Source organism: Ovis aries, chromosome 1 (genome assembly GCF_016772045.2).
Source record: "Ovis aries strain OAR_USU_Benz2616 breed Rambouillet chromosome 1, ARS-UI_Ramb_v3.0, whole genome shotgun sequence".
Classification (NCBI taxonomy): domain Eukaryota; kingdom Metazoa; phylum Chordata; class Mammalia; order Artiodactyla; family Bovidae; genus Ovis; species Ovis aries.
Window position 1 is genome coordinate 95,347,947 of NC_056054.1, and position 12,802 is coordinate 95,360,748.

General features: G+C 38.5%; 1 protein-coding gene across 5 annotated transcripts in view; it reads right to left on the reverse strand.

Moving 5' to 3' along the window:
• The window catches only part of GDAP2 (ganglioside induced differentiation associated protein 2), a 94,364-nt gene that overhangs the window by 73,403 nt on the left and 8,159 nt on the right, over positions 1-12,802 (reverse strand). For all 5 annotated transcript variants that reach the window (XR_009597241.1, XM_027973604.3, XM_060401767.1 and 2 more), the window contains exons 2-3: positions 10,186-10,428; positions 8,463-8,602 (exon numbers count right to left, since the gene is read on the reverse strand). Coding sequence is in view for 4 of the 5 variants with exons in the window: in XM_027973604.3 (XP_027829405.1) it covers positions 8,463-8,602; positions 10,186-10,361 (316 nt within the window). In the remaining variant the exon portion in view is untranslated. The remainder of the gene's footprint in view (positions 1-8,462; positions 8,603-10,185; positions 10,429-12,802) is intronic.

The following is a 12,802-nucleotide window of genomic DNA, read 5'->3' on the forward strand; positions in this document are numbered from 1 at the left end:
GAGGTCCTAAGAACTTCTAAAGATTATAAGGTGAAGCGCGACTAAGAAGAGTCTGAGTTATAAGTCTGTATAGAACCATTTAATCTGCAACAACCTCTCCCCCAGCCAGCACAGCGAGGTGATGGTTTCTTTACCACCACAGCAACAGGAAGGTTATTCTCAGGAGATACTGAAGTAGAGAGTTTCTGGACTCCAGAACCCCAGGCACAGCTGAAAAGATGGGATTTCATTAAAGTGTTATACTCAAGAGTAATAGCTCCAGATCTCTGCTCCTAACTGGCTTCGAACACAGACACTCATGCTTATACCCCTGGAAGATTCTCTTTCAGGAAACTAAGAGGCTCAAACCGAAGGGCCTACAGATTCTGATAAATTAGGGATGGTTCCTCAATGAAACAACAGGGTTCCTGCTCATCATCTGCTTCAAGATCCACCAAGCAATTAATGACCCCTGCCTATGCACACCTGAGAAGGCAATGGCACCCCACTCCAGTACTCTTGCCTGGAAAATCCCATGGATGGAGGAGCCTGGGGGGCTGCAGTCCATGGGGTCGCACAGAGTTGGACACAACTGAAGCGACTTAGCAGCAGCAGCACACAAAGCTTCCCAGTAGCTTCTCAATTCTTTCCTGCTGAGTAAGCTGACACTTGAGGATCACCAGAAGTGAGGAACTGTTTCTGCTGTTGTTCAGTTATTAAGCTGTGTCCAACTCTTCACAACACCATGGACTGCAGCGAACCAGGCTCCTCTGTCTTCCATTATCTCCTGGAGTTTGCTCAAATCTACGTCCATTGCATTGGTGTTGCTATCTAACTACCTCATCTTCTGCTGTCCCCTTTTCCTTTTGCCTTCAACTTTCCCAGCATCAGGGTCTTTTCCAATGAGTTGGCTCTTCGCATCAGGTCGCCAAAGCACTGGAGTTTCAACTTCAGCATCAGTCCTTCCAATGAATATTCAGGACTGATTTCCATTAGGATGGACTGGTCTGATCTTCCTGCAGTCCAAGGGACTCTCAACAGTCTTCTCCAGCACCACAATTCAAAAGCACCAATTCTTCGGTACTCAGCCTTCTTTAGGGTCCAACTCTCACACTTGTACAATGCTACTGCAAAAACCATAGCTCTGAATATACTGATCGTTGTCGGTAAAGTGATGTCTCTGCTTTTTAACACGCTGACCAGGTCTGCATAGCTTTCCTTCCAAGGAGCAAATGTCTTTTTATTTTATGGCTGCAGTCATCGTCCACAGAGATTCTGGAGCCCAAGAAAATAAACTCTGTCATTGTTTCCACTCTTCCTCTATTTGTCATGAAGTGATGGCACCAGATGCCATGATCTTAGTTTTTTTAATGCTGAGAGTCAAGACAGCTTTTTCACTCTCCTCTTTCACCCTCATCAAGAGGCTTTTTAGTTTCTCTTCTCTTTCTGTCAGTAGAGTACCATGTGCCTATCTGAGGTTGTTGATATTTCTCCCAGCAATCTTGATTCCAGCTTGTGATTCATCCAGCCTGGTATTTCGCATGACATACTAAGCCTCTCACAAGTGGAGCAGGGAAAAGGCAGAGGACAAATGTTAAAAAAAAAAACAGACAATGTTGGGACTTCCTTGGTAGTTCAGTAGTTAAGAATCTGCTTTCCAATGCAGGGGAGAGTGATTGATCCCTGGTCAGGGAACTAAGATCCCACGTGCCATGGAGCAACTATGCCCACATGCTGCTACTGAGCCCATGCGCCTCAACAAGAAGCCCTTGCACCACGACTAGAGAAAGCCCATGCACCATGACGAAGACTCAGCACAGCCAGGAAAAAAAAAGACAATGTTGGGAAGGGCAATTAAAAAGAGAGCAAAAAAACTCCCAACACCATAATTACTGCTCTCGGAGAGATAAAGAAAACATAGTACATCTGAAACAAAAGCAGAAGGTTATATTTAAAAAAAGAAATATTCAGGGAAGAGGAAAAGGCATTTATCTCATTGCTATAGTTAAGTGAGAAATATGACAGCAGGCATAAGAAGTTCAATAGACAAGTTAAATCTAAAGTTGAGGAAATCTACCAGAAAATAAACAGATGGAAGACAAAAGGTAACAGATATAAAACCTGGAGGATGAAACGGGAGGTACAGATTCAATCAGGTTTCTTCAAAGACAGAACAGAGAATACAGAGGGAAGGAAATTATTAAACGAATAAAATAAGAAATTTCCCATAATGGAAAGATGTAAGTTTCTAGACTCAAAGAGCATACGGAATAACCAAACTAGACCACACCACATCACTTAAATTACAGTAAAAGAACATCAGAACTAAAGATGAGATCATAAAAGTTTCCAGAAAAGAAACCAGTAACATACAAAGAATCTGGAATAATAACATCACATTTTTTAAGAGCAATAATGAAAACAGAGAACAATGGAGCAATGCCTTCCAAGTCTGGAAAATAATTTCTAACCTAGAATTTTATTTCCACGCAAACCACCAATTAGGTTTGAAGACAGAAGTAAGATCTCAATAGTTTTGCCCCCTTTCACCTTTCCCACAAATCTTACGGTGGATTTACTCACAAAAATGAAGGACTACATCAGAGAAAGGCAAGTGATGGTACTGGTTTTATTATTACAGCTTTATAGTATAGCGTGAAATCAGCAAGTGTGTTGCCCTAAACTTCGCTCTTCTTTCTTAAGATTTCTTTGGCTATTTGGAGTCACTTGTAGTCCCGTAAGATTTTAGAATTGTTTTATCTATTTCTGTGAAAAATACCATGGGAGTCTGGATAGGGATTGTACTGAACCTATAGATGGCTTTGAGTGGATATTAAACATATTATAGTAACAATTTTACTTCTTTTGGATTTGTTTGCCTTTTGTTTCATTTTCTTGTCTAACTGTTCTGGCTATGTTGAGGTATGTTTCCTCTACATCAAATATTTTGAGAATTTTTATCATGAAAGATGTGTTGAATTTTGTCAAATGCTTTTTCTTCATCGCTTGAAAGGATGATATAATTAAATTGCTGCTGTGTTTGGTTTGCTACTATCTTGTTGAGAGTTTTTGTATCTATACGTATCAGGGATATAGGCCTGTATTTTTCTTTTCTTGTAGTTTCCTTGTCTGGCTTTGTTTTCAGGCCTTGTAAAACAAGTTTGGAAGTATGCGCTCCTCAACTTTTTGACCGAATTTGAAAAGAACTGAAATTAATTCGTGTGTGTGTGTGTGTGTGTGTGTGTGTGTGTGTGGTATAATATACCAGGGAAGCCACCAGGTCATGGGTAATCTTTGTTGGGAGGTTTTGATTGCTGATTTAAACTCCTTACTCTTTTTGTCCATTCAGATTTTCTATTGCATCATGGTTTAGTCTTGGTAGATTGCATGTTCACTAGGAAGTTATGTTTTTCCTAGCTTATCCAATATGTTGGCAAATAATTGTTCATACTAGTCTCTCATAATCCTTTGTCTTTCTTTAGTATTAGCTGTAATATCTCCACTTGCATTTAGAATTTTGTTTGAGTCCTTTTTCCTTCTCGGGTTAGTCTGGATAAACATTTCTCCTTTTTAATTTTTTTAGTTTTAAGTCAACTCTTTATTGCTTTTTTCCAACTGTTTATTTTCTAATTTTTATTTCTGCTCTAATATTTGTTTCCTTCCCCCTTTGATAATTATAGGTTTAGACTGATTTTTCTTTTTTTCTAATTCCTTGAGGCTTAAAATTAGGCTGTTTGAGATTGTTCTCTTCTCTTCAGTTCAGTTGCTCAGTTGTGTCCAAATCTTTGCGACCCCATGAACTACAGCACACCAGGCCTCCCTGTCCATTACCAACTCCTGGAGTTTACCCAAACTCATGTCCATTGAGTCAGTGATGCCATCCAGCCATCTCATCCTCTGTCGCCCCCTTCTCCTCCTGCCCTCAATCTTTCCCAGCATCAGGGTCTTTTCAAATGAGTCAGCTCTTTGCATCGGGTGGCCAAAGTACTGGAGTTTCAGCTTCAACGTCAGTCCTTCCAACGAACACCCAGGACCGATCCCCTTAATGATGGACTGGTTGGATCTCTTTGCAGTCCAAGGGACTGAATTTGGCAATAAGGAGTTCATGATCTGAACCACAGTCAGCTCCCAGTCTTGTTTTTACTGACTGTATAGAGCTTCTACAACTTCGGCTGCGAAGAATATCTGATTTCGGTGTTGACCATCTGGTGATGTCCATGTGTAGTCTTCTCTTGTGTTGCTGGAAGAGGGTGTTAGCTATGACCAGTGTGTTTTCTTGGCAAAACTCTATTAGCCTTTGCCCTGCTTCATTCTGTACTCCAAGGCCAAATTTGCCTGTTGACTTCCTACTTTTGCATGAAAAGGACATCTTTTCAGGGTGTTAGTTCTAAAAGGTCTTGTAGGTCTTCATAGAACCATCCAGCTTCTTCTCTTCTCTTAATGTAGGCATTTATTGCTATAAATTTCTCTTATAATTGGGTTTAAAAAATTTTTTTTACATCCCATAAGTTTGGCATGTTTTATTTTCCTTGTCTCAAGATAGCTTTCTGATTTCCCTTTTGATACAATGGTTTTTCAGAAGTATGGTACTTAATTTCCACATACCTCAGATTTTTTTTCATTTTCCTTTTGTTATTGATTTCCAGTTTCATACCACTGTCGTCAGGAAAGATTCTTTGCATGATTTCAGTCTTCTTAAATTTGGCAAGATTTGCTGTGTGGCCCAATGATTGGCCTGAGACAACATGCCATGTATGCTTGAGAAGAATGTGTGTTCTGGTATTTTCTGTACAGGTCTGTTAGGTTCATTCGGACCACAATGTTATTCAGGCCTGCTGTCTCCTTACTAGTTTTCCGTGTGGATGATCTATCCAGTGTTAAAAGTAGGGTACTGACGTCCTCAATTATTACTGTATTGTGTCTTATTTCTCCATTCAGTTCTATTAATATTTCTCTTTGATACACAGGTGCTTCGATGCTAGGTGCATACATATTTACAACTGTTATATCTTCTTGATGAACTGATCCCTTTACCACCATATGGTGACTTCTATTTCTTCTGAACAACTCTGACAGAAAGTCTATTTTATCTAATATAAGTATGGCCACTCCTACTCTCTCTTGGTTTCTATTTGCATGGATTATCTTTTTTTAGTCTCTTCACTTTCAGCCTGTGTCATTAAAGCTAAAGTGAATCTCTTGTAAACAGCATATTGTTGGAATTTTTTAATCCTTCAGCTACTCTGTGTCTTTTAGTTGGAGAATTTAGTCCTTCTGCATTTAAAATTATTAATAGGTAATTATTGTCATTTTAACTGTTTCATGGTTTTTTCAGTCCTTTATCCTTTAGTCCTCTCTTACTGTATTGTTTTTTTTTTTAACTAGTATGCTTTGATTTTGTTCTCTTTATCTTTTGTGTATCTATCATTACCTTTTGTGTATCTATCATAGGTTTTTTTCTTTGTAGTTATCATGAGGATTACATCAAACATCTTATAGATTTAATTGTCTATTTTAAGCTGATAACAAACCTTCACTTGTCATGTTGTAAAATGATGCATCTGATACTGTTAGTGCTTTCAGTAGAAATGATGTATTATCACCTCTGAGTCTCATAAGTTAAAATCCCAGGGAATGTCTATTCATTTATTTATTAGCTACTGAAAGGATGCCTTTACTGTTCTTGGTACTGGGAACACAGAGGACAGTAACACATGCAGTACCTGTCCTCATGGAGTTCAAAGTCTAGTGGGGACATAATCATTACATAAACAATTCATATAATTACAATTAAGAGCTCCAAGAGAAGTACTGCAGGCTGGAAGCATATACCACGGGTAGAATGACCAATTCTGAAGTAAAAGAAAATAGTGCTTTCAGGAAGAGCTGAAAGCAAAGACTTAAGAATAAGAGTTAAGAATTAAGAGAAAACAACAGTACATGCAAAATTGAAAAGGAGCTGGATGACAAGGCAACGGGAGATCAGTTTAGTTCACGCACATTGAGGAAGGTAAAAGGGGACCTGGAAGTGAGTGAGCGAGATCTTGCAAGGCCCTGGAGACCAGTATAAGGAGTCAGGATTTTATTTTAAGTGTAATGAGAGGCCACTAAATGGTTTGAAGCAGGGGAGCAATAAGAAGGGATTTACAATTTAAAAAGAAAATACTTCCTGTATGTGGAAAACAGGTTTATGAAAAGAATGGATGTAGGGAAACCAGTTGGGAGGAAGGCAATGACTATAACCCAGACGGGGATGATGGCAGCACAGGCTAGGAGGAAGGCGGCAGTAACACAGAGAGATTCAAGATAGGTTTAGGGCTTAATGACAGATACGTGGGGAAAAAGAAAGAGCAAAGTGTTAACCCTGAAGCTTTTTGCATGAAAAATGCAGTGGTTGATGATAGTGCCATTTTACTGAGATAGCAAATTCTCACCGAAGAAAAGCTGTTAGACTGAGCTTTCCCATTCTGAACTTGGGTGATTAATATTTTAAATTTACTGCAATACTTTTATATTCATCCCTGTCAATTTTTTCCATTGTTTTTGGCTCATACTTCCAGTCAGTTCAGATATTTAAGAATCTTTAGTCTAGAACCTAATGGCTCTCTTCTTACTTCTCTCACCATTTATCATCATCTACAGATTTGGTTAAGTCATACTTTGTAATCATTTACTAAGTTGTTATTAAAAATGTTAAAAAGAGGACAGAAGTATTTAGCCCTTTAGTGCATCACTGATAATCTTTATCCAGGTTGGCACTGATTCACTAAGCAATACAACTGAGGAGTGTAGCCAGCACCATATACAATACTGAACGCTTAGGATGTGCCTAGCACTTAATATGGAGAAAGCAATGGCACCCCACTCCAGTACTCTTGCCTGGAAAATCCCATGGACGGGGGAGCCTGGTGGGCTACAGTCCATGGGGTCGTGAGAGACTTCACTTTCACTTTCATGCATTGGAGAAGGAAATGGCAACCCACTCCAGTACTCTTGCCTGGAGAGAATCCCAAGGATGGCAGAGCCTGGTGGGCTGCCATCTATAGGGTCACACAGAGTCAGACACGACTGAAGTGACTTAGCAGCAGCAGTAGCCCTTAATATCCATTACATAATTTATTCTTCATGATAATAATTTTTTTCCATTTTCAAATATTCAGGAACTGAGGTAGGGATTATTATCAGGGACTACTATCATCCTCCTCCTTTTAGAGATAAGGAAACTGAGGCCCAGGGGCTAAGTAACTGGTCTTAAGTCACATAGTTCGTCAAGGACAGAGTTATAATATGAACCCCAGCTTGAAGACTCTCCAAAGATATGCTGCTAAAAACTGAGTTTGTATGTTGTAAACTTAAATTTCGTTCTTTGTTTTTTTTTAAGTCGTAAGTCCAGATTTAAGGTGTAAGTGAGAATATGCACACGCGTGCGCACACACACACACACACACACACACACACACACACACACACAGAGGCCATCAGGAATTTTTCCAGACCGGTTTCTGTTACTCTTTCCAAAGAACTTCTCAATTTTATCCCTAATATGTTTTGTAATTTCTACATGTTTTTCATGACATCATGCTTTTAGTTAAATTGAGGGCTTTTTTCCCCACTTCTCCCCTCACGGTCAAAGTTTAGTTTCTTGATCAGATAATCTAACTCTTCTCTATCTCTTCTTTCATGGTCAACATCATAAATGTTCCTGTTCAAATTCTAATATCTTTATTAGGTTAGAAACCATCAGTCAGTGTTAAATGGCAGTGATCCAAGAAATGAAGACTTTTATATAGAAGGGATTTGTTGTTTACATTTTAAGAGAAATTGCTTTATTTCATAAATATTTTTTATAAAATGGGACGACTAAATTTCACAATATTCTCTTTACACTCAAATAACAGTAACAAAAAGTTGCCAGGTTGGCAAATTAAGAAAATAAATGCAAATAAAGTAAACAAGGTTCCTCCTATTTCCAATTCCAAAGAAATATTCCCAGAAGAATAACATTCTGGTTAAAACAAACAAACTAAAACAGCAAGTACAGAATTAACCCAGAATGTATTTGCTCTTAAAATGCATTTTGGTTTTTTTGCCAGTAATTCAATTTTATTACAGAAGTGCAACATTGTTATGTTCAGGAGGTATATAAAAATTTCTCTATCAATATCAAAACTCAATAAAAAAAGCTTCAGTTTAGACAAAGCATAGTTGTTTTATAAGGCTTATCAGGGCAAGACAATATACAGCCAAGAAAATGTTACCAGAAATCTAACCGGCTATGACAACTGTCATTTTAAAATTCAGGAACACAACAGAGTTTTACTGAGTAAAAGTCTCAGCATTCAGTTTCTAACACACTGTGGGTTTATCAGAGGCTGTAATTTAACACCACCAAAAGAGCTACATCTCCTTAGAATGAAAACTATACTTCAAACATCAAAATATATGCTTCCTAAGCACTAACAGACCTAAGAAAGTTCACTTACCTCTAAGTTTCTGGAGGTCCTCCTTCAAATCAGGCCCTGCAAGCATGAAGATACTTTCTGACACAGGATTCTTATCCGTAAGACTTTCATTGCTGGTATTCACAATAGCTGTGCAGTTCAGTAATGCCACATCTCCTTTCCTGAGGAAACAATAATTAAGGGCAAGTGGAGGGAAGAGGAGGCAGATGAGAATGCTAGTTTCTGATTCTTTCAAAACATTCTGTCTTCACAACATCGGTTTTACTAGCTCACAAGCTTAAGCAGTAGTAAAAAGTTATTCCTAATTCAGAAAGGCTAATAAGGCATCTCAGATAGATCCTGTTACAACTGTGAAACCCAAAAAGCTATCATGTCATTCCTTGGCTTCTTCCATATGGCTGTTACATTGTAACAGAAGTTATACAGAGCTGAAAGTAGGTGGTTTTTAAAGTGTTTAAACACAGCAACATTATTCATAATAGCTAAAAAGTGGAAACAACCCAAGTGTCCATCAACTAATGAACTGATAACTAAATGTGGTATACCCATGCAATGAAATATTACTTGGCCATAAAAAGGAATAAATTACTGATTCATACTACAACATAGATGAATCTTAAGAACATTAAGCTACATCACAATTGATTCCATTTATATTAAATGTCCAGAATAGGCAAATCTAGAGATAAAAAGTAGATTAGTGGTTGACTGGAGCAGAGAGTTGGGGGTGGGTACATTTATTTACTAGCTCACAAAACTGAGCAATAGTGAAGAAGCTGTTCCCGACTCAGAAAGGCTAATATACCATATCAGTTCTTGAATACAAGTGCTAAAACCTTGAAACTCACAAAACCATCATGCCATTCTTTTGCTTCTTTCTTAAGAGATGAGTATAAGACAGGGAGTGACAGCTAATGGGTACAGGACTTTGGGTTGATGAAAACTGTCCATGGTGATGGTTGTACAACTTTGTGAATGTACTGAAAACCACTGACTTGGACAATCTAAATTAGTGAATTGTATAATATATGAATTGGGGGTTCTCAGCTGGCTCAGTGAGTAAAGAATGTACCTGCAATGCAGGAGATGTGAGTTCAACCCCTGGGTTGGGAAGATCCCCTGGAGGGCATGGCAACACACTCCAGTATTCTTACCTGGAAAATCCCATGAACAGAAGAGGCTGGTGGACTACAGTCCATAGGATTGCAGAGTTGGACATGACTGAAGTAACTGAGCATGCATGCATGATATATGAATTGCATCTCAATGAAGCTTTTTTAGAAACAGCTTTTTAAAGCAGTTTTTTAATAAACAGAAGTGTACTACTACTACCAATACATGCAACAATATAGCTCAATTCTCAAATAATTATTCTGAATGAAAGAGGCCAGGCTAAAAAAAAAGCACATGATTCCATTTCTAGAAAATGCAAACTAATCTATAGTGACAGAAAGATGAATGGTTGCTTGGGGATGTAGAAACAGGGAGGAGCAGGAGAAAGGGATTAGCAAGAGATACACTGACTGGTTCACAGGTGTATGCATGTCAAAATTTACCAAGCTGTACACTTTAAGTGAAGTTTATTGTATATCACTTATGTCTCTATAAAGCTGTAAATGTACATGAAAAGTAATACTTCAATAATGAGGTTTTACAAAAAGAGTTTAGAAAAAATTATGAAAAAAAGAATTTAGAAGAAATTATGAGCGTATTATATCACAATATGATTTAAACAAGGAATTACCAAAGAACTACTTTTCCATTGATATCCTTATTATAAAGAAAAGGTGATCTAATAGTCTCTTCCTGGTATGTTTCAGCTGCAATCGCAGAAGCATTTAACTGATCTTCACAAGAGTTGCCCCAGCTCGGCAGTGTATCCACATCCACAAACTGGGAAGGTGCACCCAAGGGATCCATGGAACGGAGACTTCAGCTTGTCTTTTCCCAAATTTCTCAGCAATTCAGTATTCACTGGGGACTTTAGCTTAAGAGAAAAGAAAGAATCATTTTAACAGAGAAGCATAGATACTCCTTTACTTCTATTAGAGCAAAAAACAAAACTCTACTGTGAAATGCTCCAATAGGACATTGTGTGATTACAGTCACTTACATAGTCCATTAAAAAATCAAATGTACAACAATGAATTACTATGGTTTTTTTTTTAAACAGAAAAAGAGATTATTTACATATAAACTATTTTCAAAGAATTAGTCATTCAAATAATCACATGGCCCACCAGTTCTACTTTCCAGAAACACAAGACTATTCACTCAACATTCTTTGAGTGTCTGCTACCGGCAGGGTGAGGGGAGTGTTAGATGTTGCAAGAGATACCAAGACAAATATTACGTACAACTTAAAGAGTTCAGTCTAACATGGAGAGTGAGAAGCAGGGAGGTTACTGCAATCAGGTAGTAAGAGATAACAAAGGTCTCAGATACGTAGAGAAGCAGGAAGAGAGGAAAGTATAGATTTGTGAGGCAACATACGAAGGAAGCCTTAACAGGAGCTGATGATTTAGAGAATATAGGGTATGAGACACTGATGTGGTAGGAGGCTGGTTGTACAGAAATGTGGAAATTAAAAAAGAAGAGTGATAGGAAGACACACAGTGTCAAGTACCACAGAGAGCTCATGGGAAATTTAACATGAGAAAAGGATACTTCATTTGCCAATAAGTCAAACAGCTGTTTCAGTAAAATGGTAGATTCACTCATTCAATAAATCTTTGGAAGCATCTGTTAGGTGTCAAGCATTGTTTTAGTCACTGGGGACACACCGGTGAATAAGGTAGAGCAGTCCCTGCTAAGCAGTCCCTTAGAGAGCTCATGCTTCCCTGAAAGGACATGAAGAAGAAACAAGCAAGCAAGCAGGTGTCTAACAGAATGGCTGGAGGCATAAGTGTTACGAGGAAAAGGTGATATTTGAGCAGAGAGCTAAATAAAGTGAGAGAGCTCTAGGGGGGTTGTGTCAGACCAAGGCAATAGCAAGTACAAAGGCCAGAAGGGCAGGAGGGAAGGTACTCTGTTCCAGGAAGAGTGTGGAGGCTGGTCTCGGTTAGAGCAGAATGAGCTAGATCATGAGTAGCAGGTGATGAACTTGGTGAGCAAGGAAAGGTCAGATGAATCAGTCTGTAAGTCATGATAAGAGGTTTAGATCTTAACACAAATAAGGGCAAGCTACTAGAAGATCCCTACAAAGATAATGATTAATATAAATAATATTTGAAAAGATTCCTCTAGCTACAGTGAAACTGAGTGGGAGCAAGAGTAAATGCAGAGACCGGGAGAAAACAAGTGGAGTAATCCAGGTGAGAGGGTGATGAGGGTGGTGAGGAATGGCTAGAACTGGATGAGTTCTGAAGACAGAGGCAACAAGACCTTCTAAATGCACCTGAGGGGTGAGGGAAAAGAGCAAAGATTACTCTTAGATATTCTGCTTGAGCAGGCAAATAGATGGTAATGCTATTTACAGAGAGAAGACTGGAGTAGGTTACAGGTGCAGTAATAATCAAGGTATTTTTTTCCTTATGTTTCTGCCTGTGTTAGGTTTGAAATGCCCATTATATGCTCAAGTATTTGTATCTGACATGCAATTGGTTACCTGAGGCTAGAGCTCAAAGAAGAAATCAGGTTAAATTTGTAAAATTGGAGGTCTCAGCATATATATGCTATTTAAACTTATGGGAACTGGGCAAGATCACAGAGACAGAGAATGCAAATAAAGAAAAGACCCAAGGACTCAGTCCTAAGGCAAAATTTGGAGGTTGGAAAAGAATAAAACTAAAAAAAAAGAGAGAGAAAGAGAAAAGGATTGATAAGAATGGAAGGAAGATCTGGAAAAGTGTGGTAACAAAAGCTAAGTGAAAAAAACAACTTTAGATGGGATGCTCAAGAAGGATCATCCAGGGTTAAATGCTACTGAAATATGGAGGAACAGGACTAAAAATTAGGGCATATGGTAAGTGAAAGATTGCTGGTAACATACATACAGGAGAGCAGACAGATGATTAGGGAACGACAGCTGGTGTGTGAACTTCCTGAGAAGTTTTTCTGTATTATCCTAATGTTCGTTAAGAGTCAAGGAAAACAAGCATGCTCTTCTATACCTACTTTCTTGGTGTTTCTTGCTGAGAGACATGGGATACTAATGGGATGAACTACAGATCTGATACAATATTCTAATTCCTGTACCAACACTGTGTGGGAGGAAATGTGCTCATTTATATAACAATCTCAGAAAGGTCTTGCAGATTATGAAAGCAGTGAAAGTGTTTGTCACTCAGCTGTGTGCGACTCTTTGCAACCCCATGGACTGTAGCCCACCATAGGCTTCTCTGTCTATGGAGAGTCTCCAG